Source organism: Panthera tigris, chromosome B1 (assembly GCF_018350195.1).
Source record: "Panthera tigris isolate Pti1 chromosome B1, P.tigris_Pti1_mat1.1, whole genome shotgun sequence".
Taxonomy (NCBI): domain Eukaryota; kingdom Metazoa; phylum Chordata; class Mammalia; order Carnivora; family Felidae; genus Panthera; species Panthera tigris.
Genome location: NC_056663.1, coordinates 187,943,044 through 187,965,548, shown reverse-complemented (window position 1 = coordinate 187,965,548; position 22,505 = coordinate 187,943,044). Strand labels below are relative to the sequence as shown.

Genomic DNA, 22,505 nt, shown 5'->3' with positions numbered 1-22,505 from the left:
GAGCCGAAGTCAGATGCTCAACTAACTGAACCACCCAGGTGCCCCAAGACTTTATTTTAGATGTCAGTCATTGTCTTAAATGGATCGATATAAGAACCATTATATCGTGGAATTATGTCTAGAGAGAGCAGTTAACATAGTTTTAAGTATGTTTAAGAGAACCCAAGATGTAGTAGTTATTCCTCCTTCACAGAACTGAAGCAGCCTGCACATTTTCTCGTTTTATCTCTTCTATCTGACAGAAGACTGAAGTTTTTTGCAGACCTCCATACCACTAACAGGGCCAGCCATGCAGGCAGGGGTGGGGAGCTACTGTTTTCAAATAGCACACATCAGAATCACCTGAAAAATGTGTCAGAAAACAAATCAGTGGGCTACACCTCTAGTTTCTGATTCGGATCTCGGATGAGCTCCCACACGTTCCTTGCCGCAAGCTCCCAGGTGACGCGCTGGCCCAGGGACCACAGTTTGAGAACCACGTGTGTAAAAGGAATATATTTGAGCTGTGCTCCGAGAGCCAGTGGTGTGCATCTCTTCCCGTATCCAAATTCTGGGACATCATGCCTGATGTTGATGTAGAAATCAGCCGTGTTGGGGATGTGTCCACCACGGTGGTCAGCAAATGCGACAAGTCCGGACTCTTTTTCTTGTGTCAGGGAACCGATTTTACACACTGCCAGCTCCCTACTGTCTAAGGAACCTGATCTGCAACAACCGAGATGACAGAAGTTTCTTAAGTGAATGAATGTAGAATATCACACACATGCCTAATTTTTATTGTGCTGAGAGAATAGCATAAAAAGGGACTTGGTAATAATGCCATGAATGAATGAATGAATGAATGAGGTTGACTGCCTAAACTTAAAGCTACCATCAACAGTAGATCCTGAGATAGGGATGGATTTTTTTTTTCTCAAGCAGGCTAACAATTGCCCTTCAAAGTGACATTTTTTTTTCATCCAGACAAGTAGAAACTTAAAATAATAATAATAATAATAATAATAATGGCACGCTTCTTTCTTTAGATTCAGATTAATGTTATTTTCCAAACCAGACAGCTTCTTGGGAAACATAGTCAACTACTATTTAAAAATGAGGAAATCAGGGGTGGCTGGGTGGCTCAGTCAGTTGAGCGTCTGACTCTCGGTTTCAGCTCAGGGCATGATCCCAGGGGCCTGGGATCGAGCCCTGCATCAGGCTCTGTGCTTAGCATGGGAGCCTCCTTAAGATTCTCTTTTCCTCAGGGGCACCTGGGTGGCTCAGTCGGTTAAGTGTCCAACTTTGGCTCAGGTCATGATCTCACAGTTCGCGAATTCGAGCCCCGCGTTGGGCTCTGTGCTGACCGCTCAGAGCCTGGAGCCTGCTTTGGATTCTGTGTCTCCGTCTCTCTCTGCCCCTCCCCTGCTTGTGCACTCTCTCTCTCTCTCTCTAAAAAGTAAATAAACTTAAAAATAAATAAATATTCTCTCTCTCTAAAAATAAAATAAAATAAAATAAAAATGAAATCCAGCTTCCAATTATGGAATGAATAAGTCACGGGGATAAAGGGTACAGTATAGGGAATATAGCCAGTGGTACTTTAATAGCATTATACGGTGACAGAGGCTAGCTACACTTGTAGTGAACACAGCATAATGTATAGAGCTGTTGGATTGCTGTGTTGTATACCTAAAACTAACATTGTGTCAACTGTAATTTTTAAAAATTAAATTAATTTTTTAAATGAGGCAATCAGATGAACCATCTTATGAAAGTGGAAATTGTACCACGCGTGAAGCAGTTTTAGTATTTAGGGAACAACACGACATCAGAGGACTTTTCCCTACCAATTATTAGGTTTGTTTGGCTATACAGCCTCTGGGTTATGCAACTTACAGACTTACATGAAAAAAAAAAAAAAAAAAGAAAAAAAAAAACAAGGAGAAGGAGAAGAATTTAGTCTCATTGGAAAAACAAACAATAGACAGAATCTGCGAGGTCTCATTTCCAGGATAAACACTCAGCAGTTCTTGATAATGCCGTATGGGAAGGCAGCACTGTTTACCAGGTTTATAACTTTGAGCAAGTTACTTCACCCCTTTGGGCTTCTATTTCCTAGTCTAAACAATTGGAAATATACCTGTTTTTCATGTGTGGTTTGGAGAACTGGAAGTAACACATGTAAAATCCCTGCTATAGTGCCAGGGCACAAGTGGCTCACGATAATTACTGGTGCTGGTGGCTTATGGATATTCTTGACGCTCAGATATCCTGATAAGGAAGGATAAATGCAAGTGTCATTGCCTTACATGTCACTCTTACTGTATGTTCAAATACATAAGTCCCTTTTTTTAGTGCATTTTTATTTAAATTAGGCAATTTGCCTCAAAAGCACTTATTAAAATCTAAGTATGCTTGGTCAATCAATTATTTTGTAAGACATCCCTTTGAAAACTTGTATGCACCTGCATTAATACCTTTAATCCCTGGGGCACCTGGGTGGCTCAGTCAGTTAAGCCTCTAACTTGGGCTCGGGTCATGGTCTTGCCATTCATGAGTTCAAGCCCATATCGAGCTCTCTGCTCTCAGCAGCAGAGCCCTCTTCAGGAACTCTGTCCCCCTCTCTCTCTGTCCCTCCCCTGCTCTTACTCTCTGTCTCTCTCAAAAATAAATAAACATTTAAAAAATAATAATAGTACCTTTAATCCCCTTTGACCTCCTATTCCTTTTGATTTGAAGAGGTAAACAGGGAAATATTTTATCACCATCTCCACAGATGAAGTATCTTCATCCCAGAGATAATCAAAATGAGATGACCAGTTGAATTGGTCTGGCTTCTGATTCCTATTTCATTGCATAGAATATGCCAACAGATTCTTCAAATTTTTAAGGGGAAAAACTAGAGCTCATATAAGCCAAGTAAACTGTTTGCCTTTATTAAACTACTGAAATACCTTAAGATTTAAGGTCAAGATAGAAATATAAAAATGTCATGTTGATGCATCCTACATTTAAAAAAAAAAGGGAAGGACAGAAGGAAGGAAGGAAGGAAGGAAAGAAGGAAGGAAGGAAGGAAGGAGAAAAGAAAAAAGAAAAGAAAAAATCATAGGCAAGTTAGAGCCTCTCTTCTTTCAGGCTCTGAGTTTTTAAACTCTTTTTCTGTAACAAAACCACAAGACATAGTTGAGTAACTGCTTTGTTTTCATACATCCACTGAGAAAATCAAGAAAACAAAATCTCAGCTAATAGGCAAGTGTAGTAAAACTAAATGCATACTAATGGTAATAAATTCGATGTGTGTTCCCAGTGGAAAGTCTCAATGTTAAGTGATTCACTTGTGACTCTCATGAGTCATCAACTGCACAGTTCCCTCGGGAGTAGTGAAAGAACATATCAATACTTCTCAGAACCCAAAAGGATGTTGTGCATTGTGAGTGGATAGGTAAGAATGACCGGGATAGACTGTAAAATCGATGATGGCTCAGTAGTATCTTGTAACAACTGATGTGTTAGTCACTGCTTTTATTTTAAATGGTATAGAGGCAAAGGATTTCTGGACATCCCCTGGTTAATCTCCTGCTTCAAAGGGCAGCATGAAACACCAATTTAGAATATTCTTAGCTCTCAAGTACACTCTTCAGGCTCATACACACAGTATCATCTTAATGAGCAAAGAATCTAAAAATGTTAATGTCACACTACTTATCTGTCAAAAGACCATGGTGAGGCCTCATTTAATTCCAGGGAAATACAAATGGAATTAAGTCTAGTGATAACTTTTGGGAGGAAAAAAAATCTAACCAGTCTAAATTTCACATATGATTGGGAAAATAGAATCCCATTTCATGTTTGAAATGTATGTACTTTATATGTCTTCTCATAACCTTCAGACTCGAATTATATGATTATGACTTTGAGGGCGACTGGGCGCCTCAGTCGGTTACAAGTCCATCTTTGGTTCAGGTCCTGATCTCATGTTCTTGAGTTCGAGTCCCACGTTCTGTCAGCACAGAGCCTGCTTCAGATCATCTGTCTCCCTCTCCCTCTGTCCCTTACCTGCTCTCACTCTCTCTCCCTTTCTCAAAAGTAAACAAACTTTTTTTTTAATAAGATTATTACTTTTTATTTATTCATTTTTTTTTTTTTTTTTACAATTCGATGATTTCTGGTAAATGTACCAAATTGTGTAACCATCATATAAGTTTTTTTTTTTTTATAGAACGTTATTCTTGGGATATTTGGGAGAAAAATCACCTATTAGAAGCTTGGTAGCGATGAGAACACATGCCATTTGCATAGTCCTAGTTACTTTTCAGGTTTTTTATTGTAAATGTGGCACGTAATGATTAAAAATGTGTACTCTAGAAGCAGGAACCCCAGCTTCAAATCTGTTTTAGCAGCGGGCTTTGCCCCCTTGAGTACCCTAAGTGCCCGGTTGTTAGAGTCGTTTTGATTCTTAAAAGAGTTATTACATGTGACGTTCTTAGAACAGCACCCGGCCGATAGTCTGGGCTAAGTAATTCTTTGGTCTTATTATTTGCATTTCCCTGATGAGGAAAATAAAACAGAAGAACGACTTGAAGTCACACTAATCCAATGTCACACATCTTAAGGAGGACAGACTGAACCAGATTTATCTCCCAGTATTTCCTGCAGAATATGACTACCGAAAAAATCCAAATTTTTAAGTAAAATTCATCTTTCGGATGTCCTTCCCTGGGTCTGCTTGAAACCTCTTTACTATACCCATAATCCAGTTAGTAGTGCTAAAAAAACTGTATGTTATTGTTAATAAAACTCCCTCGCATTTCATTTACTTAACATGCATCTATTGAGCATCTACTCTTTATCAGAAACTTTCCTGGATACATTAAGGAATACAGAAATAAATAACACATGGCTCCTGCTTTGAAGTAGCTTACTCAGTTATACTGCATCAAACACTATCTTTAACGATGGCATGCCAGCGTTGATTGTCTAAGACTGATGTGTGACCAGGAACCCGTTTTCTAGTACAAATGGGACTTTTCTTTGCAAATGTAAAGAAAAAAGCAAGTCCCATGTTAACATTTATGACTTAATCAAGGTCAGTGCTCATAGAGCAGTCATAGAAAACCACTTACATATTGTATATGATCACAACGGAAAAAGCAATTAATTGGTCCCCACTCTCTCTATGCACATCTTCATTTTAATAGTTTGTGTAAAACTTTTAGTAACTTGAACGAGATATGCCCCCAAAGAAGCTGTTATATTTCTGCTAGTCTTTAGCATTATTTTACAGTTAACATCAAAAATAAAGCTAACTAATTTCTTCCTGAAGAAGATACTGAAATAATACTGGATTATTTGTACAATGATGGCGGTGGCAGTGATGGTGATGCTGATACCTAACTTTTAACTTTGCACTTTCTATATGCTGGATGTCTCACTCTGCACTTGTAAAAAAATATATACTTCATACGACCTCAAATTAATCACCAGAGGGTGAAATATATATTAACATTTACTGAAGAGAAGACTGAAGTGTATAAGCAATTAAGTAACTTATCCAAGGTCAAACATTTCATAAATACAAGACCAGGATTCAAATCCAGGTTCATCTGACTCTACAATCTGTATGCTTACCCATTAGCTAATAATACCATCTGGTATATTCCTTTAGAAGACAATCCTATTTAAGACCAGTAGCAGTTGGTATCCAACTTTTTTAGTGAATGATTTTCCTGTATATTGTTTCCTCTGTTGATTTTAATGGTATTGAGTGTTGGGACAATTAAATCTGCAGAAGATAAAAACATTGATTGGCAGACTTAATATTTATCATTCAGATGATATCTGAGACAAATTATCAAAGATCTTTGTACGTGTGAACTCTTGCAACCATTTAAAACCAGAAAACTTCAAATATTTTCACAGTTCTGCAGAATGGTTTAGAGTGTGGTCAAACCACAAAAACTTTTTATTCTGTGTTGGCAAACAAAGGGATATGATTAGACACCTGTGGTGAGAACCATACAGAAATGTCAACACATTTTTTTCTGTTATTTTCCAGGCGTGGCCTATTTGCAAACTTAAATATCAGTACCCAGAAATTTAAGCAATCAGCTTGTATAGGGAATATTAAGTATGCACAGTTTTTCTATCACATGCTCCCATATTTCCATGTTTGAGCCTTTTTTTTCCCCATCTTCCTAGTTGATATCCCAGCATATTGGGTCTTTAATATTCACTACTTACTTTTGGCCCCAACTTCCATTATGCCGTATTTTGCCCCCATGGTGGGAGGTTAATATATTCATGACACTGCCATGTATCAATTCTTGTTTTCTTCATTGGCCCCATGCTCCTTTTTGCTGTTAACCCATGTGTTAGATTTACAAGCACACTTCACAGCCATATAGCACCTGCCTAGTAATTGTACCCCAGTTCATCTTATTTTAACTCCCCATTTTTCATTTATCTTTGTTTCTTAATCTTTTTGTTTTTAGCCATTTTGTGAATTTCCATATGCTCTCTCAAATTCTGGAATGACTGTTAGACCTGTCCCTTAAAAGTAATAGAAAACTGAAGAAGCATTGTCAACACTACTGGCTATGACTGTGTTAAGCATTCCATTGAATCTGTTACTCTCCACTGAGCATAGACTTCTTCACAGTAATCTCATTTGATGGCCATCCCTCTGAAAATGCAAGGAAGGGAAGAGTGTATTATCAGTTAATACATTTTACCAAGCACAATGATCCCACCAAGTTGATTCTTCCTGTATCTGTGTGTGTGTTCGGGTAAGTCTTACTGTGCAGCATTTAAAAGATCAAAGCCAGTGATAATCTGTAGAGGATATTTGGCACCAATGTGGGTTCTTTGTCTTAAATACAATTTGGAGTAACAGTATCTAGAAAAACAAAACTTCAGTGGCATCTAAAAGCAAAAGAATAAATTATCCTTTATAATTTCTACATAGTGGAAGAATATGACTAGAGAGTGAGTCAGTGTATCCATTCCCACCCCTCCCAATGGGAAAACAAACTTACTTTGTATCCATTCCTAAAAAGTAGAAATTGATTGTACTTCATCTTCTATCTTGAAATCAACTACTAGTGTTTGTCTTTATTAATGTTAGATAGGAGTATCTTTTTCCTAAGAAGTGCTTACTGAAATTTGTATTTTAACTTCTTTTTGTTAATAAAAGGAAAATTGAAGCATTAGTTGCGTTGCTTTTTCTTTGTAGCGTGGAGACGATCAATGATGGAAACTTCCACATTGTGGAACTACTTGCCCTGGATCAGAGTCTCTCCCTTTCTGTGGATGGAGGGAGCCCCAAAATCATCACCAACTTGTCAAAGCAGTCGACTCTGAATTTTGACTCTCCGCTCTATGTAGGAGGTAAGCTCTGTCGCAAATCCAGTGGGTCCCCAAGTCCTGTGATTCTCACCACAGACTAATTCTGAAGTTGTTGATTCCTGGTATTGTGGCCATTGACCAATAGTGATCAGCCATTGAAAGATGGACAGCATGGATAGAAAAGAAAGAGCCCTGGATATGTGTTAAGAGACCTGTTTTGTGCCTGTCTCAGTCTGTCGGTAACCACTGCTGTGGTTGGACAGGTTCTTGTGGTTCGTATTATGATTGCAAAGTGCCCTTTAGCAAAAACTATCAGAAAATTTTGGAGAAAAATTCGAGGTTTATTATTTAACAAGAGCTGAAAATTACACAGCACACCTGAGACCACACAGCAAGGTCTTAGGGAGAGAGAGAGAGAGAGAGTGAGAGAGCACACACGTGAGAGCAATAATGCATGGGCCTGGGATGCTGCTTTTGTTGGGGTCAAGACCAAGCTATAAAGAAAAAGAAAAAAAGTTCTGTCAGATGTTATCATTTCATATTATCTGTGCTACCAGTTGCCAACTAATATAGATAATAGGATAATTATTAACCAAATTGAATGATGAATGAATGGACAATGAATTAAATGTGCAACTTGTATGGCGTAACAGGAAGTACTTCTGCTGAGCTAAGACCTTAAGGTGAACAAACAAGAAATAGAGTTGGAAGGGTAGATTAGGGATTGGAACAATAGAGTGCAGTTTCTGGACTTTTTCTTTTCTTTGAAACCAACAAGAAGGCAGACGAGGAAGAGATGAGGAACAGAGGTGTGGGCAAAGTTCTGAAGGAGTCCAGAGGAGAGGGCCCACAAAGAAGAGAACCTTCCTCTGTGTGTGTGTGTGTGGGCAGCGGGGGATGGGGGGAAGCAGGTGGTGGAGTGGGGGGCAACTGTAAGCTGGTGGTACAGAATTTCAATTTTCAGGCAAAGGAGCAAGAAAGCATGTGATATTGAATTGAGTTACATTGAATTAAATCACATTGGATTGAGGTGAATTGACTGATAAAATTAACTCATTTTAAAGGTAAGTAAGCTAAAGCTCTTGAGCAGGTCAATGTAAGTGATTTCCTCAGCAGGACGGGCATTTTCACAAAGTTTGCATTATTTCCTGCCAAATAGTAACCTTGGGATTCTACATAATTATGTTAACCCTTCCAAGACGTTCTTGAAAATATTTTTGGAATTGTCCTGAAAGTTCAGAGCACCTGTTTTTTTTTGTAATTTTCAGCAGAAGATCTTAACACATTGAAAGACTTTTTGAATTGTTAGGAACCATTGATTATTGAGTATCTACCATATGCTGAGAATAAGTTAATACATGCATAAACGTTACAAAGTTGAAGAAGTATCCCTTCTTGCCCAGGGGAGTAGGGAAAACAGACAAGTCTTCAAGTAACCATAGTAGGTTGTAATACAAGGATTGCATAGTGAATCTGCTCAGCAAGTTGAATGATGTAATTGCTTCATGATAATCACAACTAGGAGATTCATTTAAAAATAAAAGCCTGCACTACAGTTAACAGCCATTATGTTGGGATTGGTAAAGCAGGTCACGGATGTACCTGTGGTTTGAGGGAAAAGAAATTATACTTACTGAGCACATGCTATGTGTCCAGCACGATCCTCAGAGACTTTAGGAAGTAGGTATGATTTTGTTTCATAGTTCCTAAGGGACAGCCTCAAGGACTTTACAAAACTCGTCCCAGTTCACAAAGCTATGAAGTAATAGAGACCTCATTTGGGTCCAGGTCTGGTCTGTCTGACCCCAAAGCCATCTATTTGCACTGCCACTCACTTTTTAACATCAAGCAAAAAGGGAAGCCATCTGAGTTTTGTGGCTTTTTGTTTATTTCTGGACTTGTCCTACACTTGATTTATTGTGCTTTCATCAGAAACCATTTCACTGAATCTTTTAAAACCCCTTTACAATGCAGTGGGGGGGGGGGGAGTACAAAATGGGAGTGCTTAGGTCAGAACATTTTTCAAAAAGGGGGGAAAAAGTTCTACATTCATTCCAAACTGAAAAGTGCCAATCTTTCTAAAGATGGAGGGTCAGGAAGGATCCATATTGTACCTCTGTCCATCCAGGCCTTAAGGAAACCACCTCCAATCTAGCCTCACTGCTAGAGAACACCTGGGTCCATTTCCTTCCAAATCAGAGCCCAGTCTCAAGGGTAATTCAAATTTAAAAAAATACAACATCATCATAAGACCACATCCTTGGGTTCTGTGTGGCCAAGGCAGGAGAACCCGAGTTAGCAAAAGAGAGTGACATACCTCAGCTCATCTTTTTCCCCAAGTTTGAAAAGGTGCACTCCCCAAGGCCAGCCTGGAGGCGCGGCACCCCATGCCTTAGGCCCACCTGCAGAAGTGTTCTTTAGTAAAACAGGGAGGCAGCTCTCCCTCCCAGGCCTTATCAGCTACCCATGACATAGGCTTTACGTAACACAAAACAACAAATCTTTCTGATTTTCTATATAATAGTCTAAACAGAATGTGCATTATCTAATAGAATTGTTGTAAGTTAAGAACTGCACTTAGAGACTCCTCCATGAATCACACATCTCATCCTCTTGCCGCCATTGGACAGAGGACCCCAGTCTTGACCCTTGATTTCTTTATTGTCATGTTGAAACATGTACAGCTTGTTAAGGTTAAAAATGGTCTACCAAGTTATCTGTTGTTTGGTAGATTGATTGAATTACAGCTGTAGTCCATGGCATAGAGGAAAGGCTAAAAGCAGAAAATCAACATGGGTCTACTTCTGTTTTGTTCTTTTTTTAAGTTTATTTGTGTATTTTGAGAGAGCACATGAGCAGGGGCAGGGCAGAGAGAGAGGGAGAGAGAGAATTCCAAGCAGGCTCTGCGCTGACAGTGCAGAGCCCTATGTAGGACTCAAACTCACAAACCGTGAGATCATGACCTGAGCCAATACCGAGAGTCGGACGCTTAACTGACTGAGCCCCAATATGGGTCTTCTTCTGTTGGTAAATTCAGACCTGGTTCACCGGTCAGAAATGTGCCAAGCATGTGAAAAGGTTGAGTCAGAATAGCTTTAATTCTGTAATGTCCTCTTCAAAGTAAATATATGTGTGATATATCATTTTCATTTAAAAATTATTATAATCATAGCTAGATCTTGTATAAGTGTTAGCTTTGGGAATGAAAGGAATACATTTACTAATTGTTTCTTCCTGCCATGGAACTTCACTGGTATTTAGTCTTGACATGTACACGTAGGTGTATTGGACCTGTATCAAAATAAGCTATTAAAAATAGTTTGGAAGTTCTTTTTAAATGTGTGAAAAAGAAGACCATACATGCGTGGTCTATAGATACGATTAAATTGGAAGACCTTCTCCCAGACCAAGGAATTTTTTTTAACTTGTGCTTTCCTGGAAATGGTACCTTTCATTCTTTTGACCTGCTCTAAACAGCAACTCAGTTTCCAGGGCCAAATGGACATAGACTAAAAGTCTGAAGTTATGGAACTTCAAAGCCAACACAGCTAATTCAGTACTTGTCAAAGTGTGATCACGGAGCACCTACATCAAAGTCACCCTGCATGTTAACATTTAGATCCCTGCACCCCAACCCTTCCTACCAGTCAGAATCTCAAGGTGGGGAGAGAACACGGCCCGGAGCCACCTCCCGAACATGGACCTGTGGTGGTTCTTATGTATGAAAGACTTGGAAACAACTGCTCTGGTCCCTCCATTCATGTTCTACATGAGAAGACCAAACCCGAGAGAGGTTGAAAATGATAGGCTCATGGGGTGTCTGGGTGACTCAGTCAGTTAAGTGTCCTACTTCGGCTCAGGTTATGATCTCATGGTTCGTGAGTTCCAGCTCCGCATCGGGCTCTGGGCTGACAGCTTGGAGCCTGGAGCCTGCTTCAGATTCTGTGTCTCGTCTCTCTTTCTGACATTCCCCCGCTCATGCTCTGTCTCTCCCTCCCTGCCTCTCAAAGATAAGTAAACATTTAAAAAAAGAAAAAGAAAATGATAGGCTCCTGGGCACACAGACCAACAATAAAGACTTTGACTTCTGGCCTAGTGACTCTGTACACCCGCCTGTCTGCTTTTGGTACCTGCTAGAACTCCAAGGCGGCTCCTCTGAATACAGACGTGGTGCTGTCATGAGTCAGGCCCCAGGGAGTGTGAGGGTCCTGGTCTTTCTAAGCAGCAAACTCTCTGGAGAGTAAGAATGGAGTCTTCCCCAGCCTGTGCCCTCCAGGCAGTAGCTCGGAGCACACAGCCAAGCACAGTGAGGGTGTGAGTGCTGCGGGGGCCGTCAGCCGCCATGAAGGCCTCTGGCTCCCTCCCCTTACCCCACTGCAGTCTGGACGCTTGTCTCATGTAGGATCCCATCCAGGAACTATTTCAGGGTCTGGCTTAGGCCATGGAAAGATTCCTCAGTTTTGCCAAATGAAGGTTACCAGATGACTGTCACTACTGGAACTTATATATGCAAAGATTGCAAATTCTGTTTTCAGAGGAATTTCTTTTGTATGTCTGGTTTCTTGGCATATGAAGGCTTCACTCTCCATTAGCAAGAAAATAAAAATGATGTCAATGAGGTGCTGTCATGACAGGAAGCATGGGAGTGTTTTTCAGACGCTGACATCCACAACTGGGCTCAGGATGTTGCCAGTGCTGAGCTGAATTGGTTCCCAGCTTAGAATTTGGCAGGGCCGGGGTGAAAGGTTGCAGCTTTCACCCCCTAAGACTGGACGGACAGAACCGCTATCTAGAGATAACGGGGTTCACTCATCAGCGGAACTGCAACCCGCTCCTTAACTGGGCAACACTGAGCATGTCACCCAACTCTCACTGTGCCTCCCGGAGCTGTTGGCTTCCAGGGTGTGTGTCCACGTTGAAGACGTCGGTGGAGAGAAGGGGGACCACTGATCTCTCCCCCCATTCCTGATCCTGCCTTTAGCCTACAGTAGTTACACTTTGAGGTTTTATGTATTTATGCCTCTGGGTCAGGTTTGATTTGAAACAAATGTTAAAAATTAGAGACTGACCACCAATGAATTTGGTTCTTTATTCTAGTTGCGCATTAGAATTGCCTGGAGCATCTTCCAAAAAGGCAAATCAAAACAAGGAAACACCCTTCTCCTCTCCCTCCCCTCCCCTGCCCAGATAGTGTGAGCCAGTAGGTCTGCGCTGAGGTTCTAAGCATCACTATTTCTTCAAAGATCTCATATGATTCTAATGTGCAGGCAGGGAGAGAACCACAGGACTGGATGCCCATGGTCTCTAGCTGTCCTAAAGGAGTGTCACTGACTCCCACCCTGCAGGAAGACCTAAACGGGTCTGGGTGGCAAATGGCTGAGGCTCCCCCGAAGAGCCGACCGCTGACCTGTGTCCCTCCACAGGCATGCCCGGGAAGAACAACGTGGCCGCGGCCCTGCGCCAGGCCCCTGGGCAAAACGGCACCAGCTTCCACGGCTGCATCCGGAACCTTTACATCAACAGCGAGCTCCAGGACTTCCGAAAGGTGCCCATGCAAACCGGCATCCTGCCAGGCTGTGAGCCGTGCCACAAGAAGGTGTGTGCCCACGGCACGTGCCAGCCCAGCAGCCAGTCGGGCTTCACCTGTGAGTGTGAGGAGGGATGGACCGGGCCCCTCTGTGACCAGAGGACCAATGACCCCTGTCTGGGAAATAAGTAAGTTTGGGCTGCTTGGCAGTTACACACACATGCCCCAATCCTCGAAGCAAAACCCAGGAAGGGAGGGAAGGAGGGGGAGAGGGAGAAGAGGAGGAAGTCGGCACATTAGCACATCTCCTTCATAGTCCTCCCATGACCCTTTCTCCATTCTTATCCGCTCTGCCTGATGCGTTTGTATTCCCATGTTCCTCCTCGCTGTAGATGTGTGCACGGCACCTGCCTGCCCATCAATGCATTCTCCTACAGCTGTAAGTGTCTCGAGGGCCACGGGGGAGTCCTCTGTGATGAAGAGGAGGACCTCTTTAACCCCTGCCAGGGGATCAAATGCAAGCATGGGAAATGCAGGCTCTCAGGACTTGGGCAACCCTACTGTGAATGCAGCAGTGGATACACCGGGGACAGCTGTGATCGAGGTAAGCCACCTGCCTGGGACCCATCCTTGGGACCCAGCAAGCAAGAGGACGCCTCATCTTTGAAAAGAGAGAAAGGGAGACACACGCACATGCACACATGCACACACACACACACACACACACACACACACACTCACAGGAGTGATCTGAGGAGCACCAGGTCTGTGTCTGGCTTAGAGTTGCTGCTGGTGATTTATTTCCCAGTGGTGTGAGGGCACCAGATGTAAAGTGTCCTCAGCCTCCACAGCGGATTTTGCACCACCTCCACACGTCTTCTCTGATGTGCCGTGAAAAATACTCCTTTTTACCTTGTGTAGCAGCACGCTTACTTCCCTCGCTTCTTCCCGTTACCTGCTGTCCCCATCCACATATATTATTAATTCGTCTCTGGCACAGAGGGGAGGGCCCTCACCGTCCTGCTCCAGTTTTAAGACAGAGTCACCTTTGACCTTAGAACCAACCGATTCAGCACAGCACAGCACGCAGGTGAGAGGGAGGGAAACGTGCTGACTTCTTGGCCCGCCTTCTTCTCCTTTGCGTGATCGGAACGTGCCTTGCCTCCAGCTGGCGCGCACTTCAGCGTGTGCATCAGAGGGACGAGACAAGAGGAACGTGCCCGTGGAAGCTTTTAGCAGATGTCTCTTTTTGAACTAGTTCATACTAGGGTAATTTATGAAGTCAGTGGAATGTTACTTGTATTAAGTAACAGATTGAATGATATGAAACCCCAGGTCTAATAAATTAAATTGCACACTCGCGGGAAACTGCTCCCTGTGGTAAACAAAACCAGCTGTTCGTAGTGTAAAAACAGAAGATGTGTATTTTTGCAATAAAGGAAAAGATTTAGGAATCCAATTTTCTTGTCAGTCCAATAGCATGGTATTTATAGTCCGCGTATATAGTATTCGCTTTGCGGACAATAAAGGCCCCCCCCCCCAAAAGAAGTATTTTGCAAAGACCAGCAGGCTGTGCCCGCAGCCCATCATACGGAATAGAAGGATGGTGACAGCAGTTACACTTGGCAGACAAAGGGAGGACCTCCTGAATTGAGCGGTGGGTTCACGGTCACTTGGCATGACTCACAGTGGCTGCCCTGGAAATGCTTGTGCTTCTTGTTCTTTTCTAGAACTCTCGTGTCGAGGGGAGCGAATAAGAGATTATTACCAAAAGCAGCAGGGCTATGCCGCGTGCCAGACAACCAAGAAGGTGTCCCGGCTGGAATGCAGGGGTGGATGTACGGGAGGGCAGTGCTGCGGACCCCTAAGGAGCAAGCGACGGAAATACTCTTTCGAATGCACTGACGGGTCTTCGTTTGTGGACGAGGTGGAAAAGGTGGTGAAGTGTGGCTGTACCAGGTGCGCCTCCTAAACGCGTCCCTGGCAGCGTTTGTCTTTGGGAAATGTCGTCTACTTCTTGACCATGTCGGACTAATTAATAATGCTTCATAGTGGAAATATTTGAAATATATTGTAAAATACAGAACAGACTTATTTTTATTATGAGAATAAAGACTTTTTTTTTTCCTGCATTTGGGAACAAAAAAAAAAATGCTTGAACTAACGCTTCCCCGATGCTAGAGAAGTATGAAGAGAGAGATCCCTGGAGGCATCAGAAGGAAAGTGGGAATCGTTGCAACTCGAATTCATCTTTGCGACATGCTGAAGACAGAAGCACAGGCAAAGGGAGAGCCGAGCTGCCCTGTGCTGCCGTGAAATCGCCCAGAGCATAAAACCCCTGCGCCCTCGTGCTCCTCTTTGTGGTTTATGAGGACAGACCAAGCACGCGCGTGTGAATGTGAGGACGCAAGGCGGAGGAATGGCATTCTAGAGTTCGTAGGACAAATGGTTGAGAAATACGATGTGCAAAATAGTGTCCTGAAGACAAGGGTTCTATTCCCGAGAGAGATGGGAGTGCTAAAATAAGTTTTATGTTCTTTGTAAACGTCAGCATGTTAGCAGAAGAAGCACACAAAAGTGTTTATCTACCGTTTTCCAGTATTAATTTTTTGTAATATAAATGATAAAGGAGATGATAAAGAACCAATAGATTATTGATAAATAAATTAGTAATAATATGAATTTTTGTTTCTATGAGTTCTAAACAGCCCTATACAGTATTCAGTTTCCATGAGAAATATTTATTGTATCAAAGTACATTGTACTTAACATTTTAGGCCATTCTTTTACTGTTTCTCAATGCTTTAATATATATTAATTTATAATTGTCCTGATATTTTTGTATATTTTTCAAACTTAAAAGTCAGGATTTTTTGGGTTTTTTTGGCAATAGTACTAACATAGGGTGTTATCTTGGGATAAATATGTGTTGATCTGTTTGTTTACCTTGACATCTGACCACTGGTGTCACTGACCTACTGGCCTCATTCAGGACACCTGCAGAGAGTGTGTAAAGTCGATGCGTGAGATGGTCATTGTACAGAAAGAAGTGGCCCGCCCCTCTGCAACATGTCCCCACAAAACAGAAATGGTATATAGCAGTCAACACTAGAAGAGTAGGTATTTTACAAATTAATATTTCCTTGACATTTTTTGCCCTTTTATTGCGGGTGGGTGGGGAGAGAAAAAAAGGCTGTAATGTCAAGAACTGTGATTTTTTTTCCCAAACAATAAAGCTCCTTTATTACCTTAATGTTCCCATGTTAACATGTTTGCTGCTAAATTACAATGTAGAATTGATAATGATTTATAGTGGACTGTGCTCTTCCCTTATTAAAATCCCAGGGTACCCTGTGAAGATGCAGATGTTTCTTTTCAAAAAACTTTTTTTACACAAAAAATTAGATGTACATGTATAATTCATTGTGCTTTGTCTTTCTCCAGACTAATATCAGTTATACTACTGATGGTTGTAAATTAAACAGATATTTACTTCACTAACAGCTTGGTGATTTTCTTAGAAATTGTAAAATATTTAGAGTCCACTCCTTAAGAATTTCTTAATCAAAATGATACAAAGAAAACTTATATCATGTTGTTGACAGGAATTGGTTTAAGATTAGCATCTTGTCATATCGGGGGACTTTGGAATGGCCACATGAAAGGAATGGATAGAAGAATACATTCTTTGCTCTGACAAAAGTGCATATTCAACTAATTCCTTCCAAAAAAAAATATAAGGCGAAGTCTAACTAAACCACAACTGGTATTTCATTTTCGTTCTCCTTTCCTCTCAATTAGAACCAGGCGGAAAACAATGAACGACAGAGTGCCTTTCTCCACAGGCACTGGAAGCAAGGGTTAGTGATATCGAGGTACAGCATCCAGAACAGGGAAACCATATGGGCTGCATGGAATATTATTACTTCACCATGCTAACATTTCTTCATTTTCCTTGAAGAAAATCATGCACATGCACACACTTGCATACACGTGCACACACACAAATGTCCAATCACTTATTTGTGGTTAAAATGTCTATATTTTAATTGTATAAATATTATATAGTCTTTGTAAAACATTTATTTATTCCCACTGATTGTTTCATTTTTTTTTTTTTCTTCAAGGACTGGGAATCACGCATTCACTAGAGAAGCATCTACAAAGATAATAGGATTCAGATTTCTGTTTATAGGTATGTGTTATCTTAATGGCCACTATTTCTGAGGGCTTTTTTTTTTTTTTTTAATGTTTTTATTTATTTCTGAGACAGAGAGAGACAGAGCATGAGCAGGGGATGGGCAGAGAGAGACGGAGACACAGAATCCGAAGCAGGCTCCAGGCTCTGAGCTGTCAGCACAGAGCCCGACGCGGGGCTTGATCTCACGGACTATGAGATCATGACCTGAGCCGAATTCGGACACTCAACTGACTGAGCCACCCAGGCACCCCTCTGAGGGCTTGTTATATGCCAGGCACTATACAAAGGGCTTTATATGAAATATGTCATTTTGGGGACTCCCATTTTACACAGGTATAAAGAGCTTGAAGACAGAGAAGCTGAATCCCACTTAGCCCTCTTAGACCAGAGTGGCTCCATGTTTAAGAGAGAGGGCACCCTCTATTAGGGGCTTTTTAGAAACCTTGGAAACTTATTTCCTGGCACAATTGTTCTCCCTACTCATCACGTTGATTTAAGGAGTCTGGATTAGAGGGGTGCCTAGGTGGTTCACCCCACTCTTGATTTAAGCATCCCACTCTTGGTTTCAGCTCAGGTCATGATCTCATGGTTCAGTTTGTGAGTTTGAGCCCCGCATCCGGCTCTGACAGAGCCCATTTGGGATTTCTCTCCCCTCTGTCTCTGCCCCTCCCCTGCTCATGCTCTATCTGTATCTCAAAACAGATATAAAAATTATTAAGTAATCCAGATTAGATATGTTTGGTTTTTTGTTTTTGTTTTCTAAGGAAGAAAAGTGAAGTCTTAGTAGCTTTCAGATTATATTCTTTCTCCTCCCTGCCTATAAAGGCACAAAATAGAATTTTGCATGCCAGGGATTTGGGCTGAGCTAGCAGGTTTCTTAGGGGATCGTTTGCCTTGCAATGAGACTGCATTCTGCACAGGAGCCCTTGTTTGAGAAAAATTAATAGCCAAATAATTACAGCAAATGAAACAAATTTAGGGCACCCACTCATGTTATAAAAGGCTTTTCACTTAAAAAGCCTTGACCCTAGGATTCCTTTAAATAAGAAACTATTGCAGAGCATTTCCAAGAGACTTCAGTAAGTTAAAACAAACAAACAAAAAACATTTTGCACATGCGGAGTCAAAGCTATCACCCAGAACAATGTACATTTCTAATATGAAAAGATAGTTATTAGACATCCCTACTGTGTTTACTTTAAATTCTCACATGAGGGGAGACTGGGTGGCTCAGTCGGTTAAGCGTCCAACTTCAGCTCAGGTCATGATCTCACAGTTTTTGAGTCCGAGCCCCACGTCGGGCTCTGTGCTGACAGCTCAAAGCCTGGAGCCTGCTTCGGATTCTGTGTCTCCCTCTCTCTCTGCCCCTCCCCTGCTCATGCTCTGTCTCTCTCTGTCTCAAAAATAAATAAAAACATTAAAAAAAATTAAATTCTCACATGAGTTGGGGCACCTAGGTGGCTCTATCGGTTAAGCGACCAACTTTGGCTCAGGTCATGATCTCGCCATTCATGAGTTCAAGCCCCGCATCGGGCTCTGTGCTGACAACTCAGAGCCTGGTGCCTGCTTCAGATTCTGTGACTCCCTCTCTCTCTGCCCCTTCCCTGCTCGTCCTCCCTGTCTCTCTTTCTCTCTCAAAAAGAAATAAACATTTAAATAAATAAATAAATAAATAAATAAATAAATAAATAAATTGTCACATGAGTTGAAGCACCATCAGGAAAAGCCAGGGGATGTGACATGTGTTCAAGTTCAGATGTGTTCCTTGAATAACAACCATCTCAGTCTTTGCAATTTGTGCTCACCCTACCTTTCCTGAAATTATTTTGAAGCAATGATAGACTAACCTCGGTGTTAGAATTGCTCTGACCATTCTGGTTTTGGGATGGCTTGCTTTGTCAGCAGCAGCTCTTTCCAAAGAAATGATTGAAAGATTGTTGAAGTTGATTCAGGACTTAGATCTGGAGCATTATGGAGCTGTCTACCCCCTAGAGTGATCGTTACTTCACAACTCATGTTTGTAAAAAGATATAAGCTATAAAAAGTATATGAAGCTTTATATAAAGCTTTTTATAAAATAAGTAAAACTAAATGAAATGCATAAGTTATTTTCATTCTTAATCCTCTCTATGTACTCAAAAGTCATTTAACAACACATTTTTATTTTTTATCTCCTGTCATGTGCAAGAAAGCATGCTGACCTTTTGATACATAGTTCAGGCGAACTAGACGTCACTTCTAACACTTGAGAGCATACAGTGTATGCACTTGGAGTTGAGGTTAAAGTGAGTAACAAATATCATACAAGTGACCAAACTACATGCAATTTCAGATTGTGATAAGTGCCCTCGGGAAACTTACGAGATACTAGAAAAAAGCATAGCGGAGGAATCCAGTCAAATATGTAGTGGGAGGTCAGGGAATGACTGTGCAGAAGTGACACGTAAGACAAGTTGTGAAGGATAAAGTGGAATCCAGGGTGAAGAACTGTGGGAATATGTGATGGGGTCAGGGGTGGGGGTCCATGCAGAAAGAGCCACCGGGTATAGGCCTGAGGAGGGAAGGAACTCTTCATGTGGTCAAGGAGGCAAAAGAAGTTCCTATGGCCAGAGCAAGGCATAGATTCCTCTTGCACATGTAATACAGCACTGGCCATTTTCTGCCTTTATTAACTTACTTTAAACAGTTCCATATTTTTTCTTTTGGCTTCTGTCTGCGGTGATCTTTCAAACTATCAACAGAAATGGATTTCCATTTAAAAATAGCAAGTAGTTAGTTGTGTTTAATGCCGTTCCTCAACTTCCAAATGAAATACCTCTGATGACACAGAAAATATGAATACTTAAAATAGCACTGAAAATTAAGAATAATATTTCTGGAATCTCCGAGGAATTTTCATGAACTCAAAAGCTGATGAGGCTAGACTGAAAGAAACAACTGCCGGCCAACCCGTGCTTTGAGACTCATGCACATTCCTTTGTCTGTACACCAAGGGCAGAGACTCAGGAAATGAGTCAACTGGAAAACCATCAAAAAATAACTGTGCATTTAGGTGCCACTTTGTGAGAATGACAGAGGGCTGTGCCTCCAACCAAGGAGGTAAAATCTCACTTCATCTGCTAGGATGCTCCAGTTCTCCTCAAAGAAACCAAAACAGTGCGTGAAATACTAGAGAAGACCGATTGCATTGTGTTGAATATTGAGAGATGTAGTCTTTATAAATAAGTTATTGTAGATGTGGATTGAGCCTGCAGGAGCCGTGGTAGCAATGCGTGCTTAGAATGATATGGAAAGAGGGAAGTGGGGCACCTGAGGGGCTCAGTTGGTTAAACATCTGACTTGATTTTGGCTCAGGTCATGATCGCATGGTTCATGAGATCGAGCCCCACTTTGTGCTCTGTGCTGACAGCTTGGAGCCTGCTTGGGATTCTTTCTCTCCCTCCCTCTGCCTCTCCCCCATTCACACACACACACACACACACACACTCTCAAAAAAAAGTAAGAGAGGGGCACCTGGGTGGCTCAGTCGGTTAAGCGTCCGACTTCAGCTCAGGTCATGATCTCGCGGTCCGTGAGTTTGAGCCCGAGTCGGGCTCTGGGCTGACGGCTCAGAGCCTGGAGCCTGCTTCAGAGTCTGTACCCACCCCCCCCGCCACGCCGTCTCTGCCCCTCCCACTCATGCTCTGTCTCTCTCAAAAATAAATGTTAAAAATTTTTTTAAGCAAATGAATAAAAAAAACCAAAACATAGATCTGTGACTTATCTACATGGAAATGGTAGTTGAAGCCAAGACAATAGGCAAGTGAATTTGGACACAATACAATGAACTTGATCACCGGAATAAGATGCAACTTTAGATAATGCTAACGTCTCTAGAATGCAGTGGCCCCAGCGTGGTGATGAAAAAAGAGCAGTTGTAATAACAGAGTGATGAGGTAAGAGCTGGATAACCAGGAGTTAGGAGTGGAATTTACGAGCTACTAGAATGCCCTCTCACAAAGTCTGATAGCAAAACAAGAAGAGAGTGAGGATGGCAACTGGGAGACTCAGTGAGATTCTGAGGTTTGCATTTAATGGGTCAATAAGTATTGGCTTATCCCCTGTAGCCACGGCTTAAGAAGGTGTGGAGCATACACTCGAGGCATATCCTGGAGGGAACACTGAGGCCCAGGCTGGAAAAGCAAAGTGGGTCATCAATTATGTGAGCTTGTTAAACAACGGTAGGTAAAAAGTGGGGCCCAGTGACAACAGGATTGAGGAAACATGATGCCCAAGAAAAATAAACCACAAATCACCCAGAGTGAAGGGGGTAATATAGTATATGCACCAATTATTTTCCAAATGAATTTCTCTGCCTCCTTCCACTACCTCCCACAACGGGGAAATAGAGGACACTTACAAGTGCTGAGTCCACAGATCCGGGATTCAGCAGAGTGGAAGCATTGCCATCCTGCATTTGGAACTAGATTTGTCTTTGTGTCAGTGTGTGGGTGGCTGAATTTGGATTCTAAAGAAAATCAGACATAAAGCAAACACAAAACCAAAGAGTGGGAGAAACAGCCACAGAGACAGTCATCTGAAAAAACTTGCCATCATTAATCTTCCCTCCCTTCTTGAAGTGGCTAGAATTATTTTCAGCTTGTTCACATAGATTGTGGCAGAGAGATTAAGTGACTTGCCCAAGGTCACACAATCCAGATCTGACTCCAACCATAATGTGATATTGATTTCACTGGAATTGATAGGCAAAGTCTGTGAACGGCTTCATGAGGTAATGCTGGAGGAATGAGTATTTCTCAAGGGGAGTTATTTTGGTTTTTGAAAAATGCCCGTAAATAGCACTTGCTTTCCCAATAACACTATAAAATCTTCATTATATCTCTTCTTGGGTAAAAGAAAATAAATAATACTTTTAACTGCAATTTTCTTCCAGGAACTGAGACTGGTGACATTGAATGAGTTTTGTGTGGCTGCTTAAGTATTTCTGGTCATCCTTCTAGTCAGCTGTGCCTCCATAGAGTGGTCTGACCGGGAGCAATTGAAATCTGTTGCTAAGATAGTCACAAGGACAGGATCGAACATGCCCTAGTCCAGCTTTGTCAGTTGCAAAGTCACAGCCTTGGACTCATTCCAGGTCTCAAAGCATTCTTTGTGAGGAAGGGGGAAAAAAAAAAAAAACAAGACTTGGAAGAAAACTAGAGAGGAACTTCTCTTTGAATGAGCACACCTGATAACATCTCTGTCCACCATCTCAGAGGCCCGCATTATCCCAGGAAGGAGAAAGATGTACATCGGTGAATTGCCTAATCTTGCAGTTACCTGACCCTACTTGGTTTCTGCTCACAATATTACCATTCAATTACCTTGACCACCAGTTCTAACTTTCAATTACATCTCCACATTGATTTTTTCGTTCCTATTATTCTTATGTTCGCTACAATTCTTCTCTTCTGA

General features: G+C 41.7%; 1 protein-coding gene across 5 annotated transcripts in view; it reads left to right on the top strand.

Moving 5' to 3' along the window:
- The window catches only part of SLIT2 (slit guidance ligand 2), a 373,006-nt gene extending 356,264 nt beyond the window's left edge, over positions 1 to 16,742 (top strand). For all 5 annotated transcript variants that reach the window (XM_007093745.2, XM_007093744.2, XM_007093742.2 and 2 more), the window contains 4 exons: positions 7,211 to 7,365; positions 12,747 to 13,038; positions 13,243 to 13,454; positions 14,581 to 16,742. In XM_007093745.2, the coding sequence (XP_007093807.1) occupies positions 7,211 to 7,365; positions 12,747 to 13,038; positions 13,243 to 13,454; positions 14,581 to 14,822 (901 nt within the window). In that variant the 3' untranslated portion in view covers positions 14,823 to 16,742. The remainder of the gene's footprint in view (positions 1 to 7,210; positions 7,366 to 12,746; positions 13,039 to 13,242; positions 13,455 to 14,580) is intronic.
- The last annotated feature ends 5,763 nt before the right edge of the window (positions 16,743 to 22,505 follow it).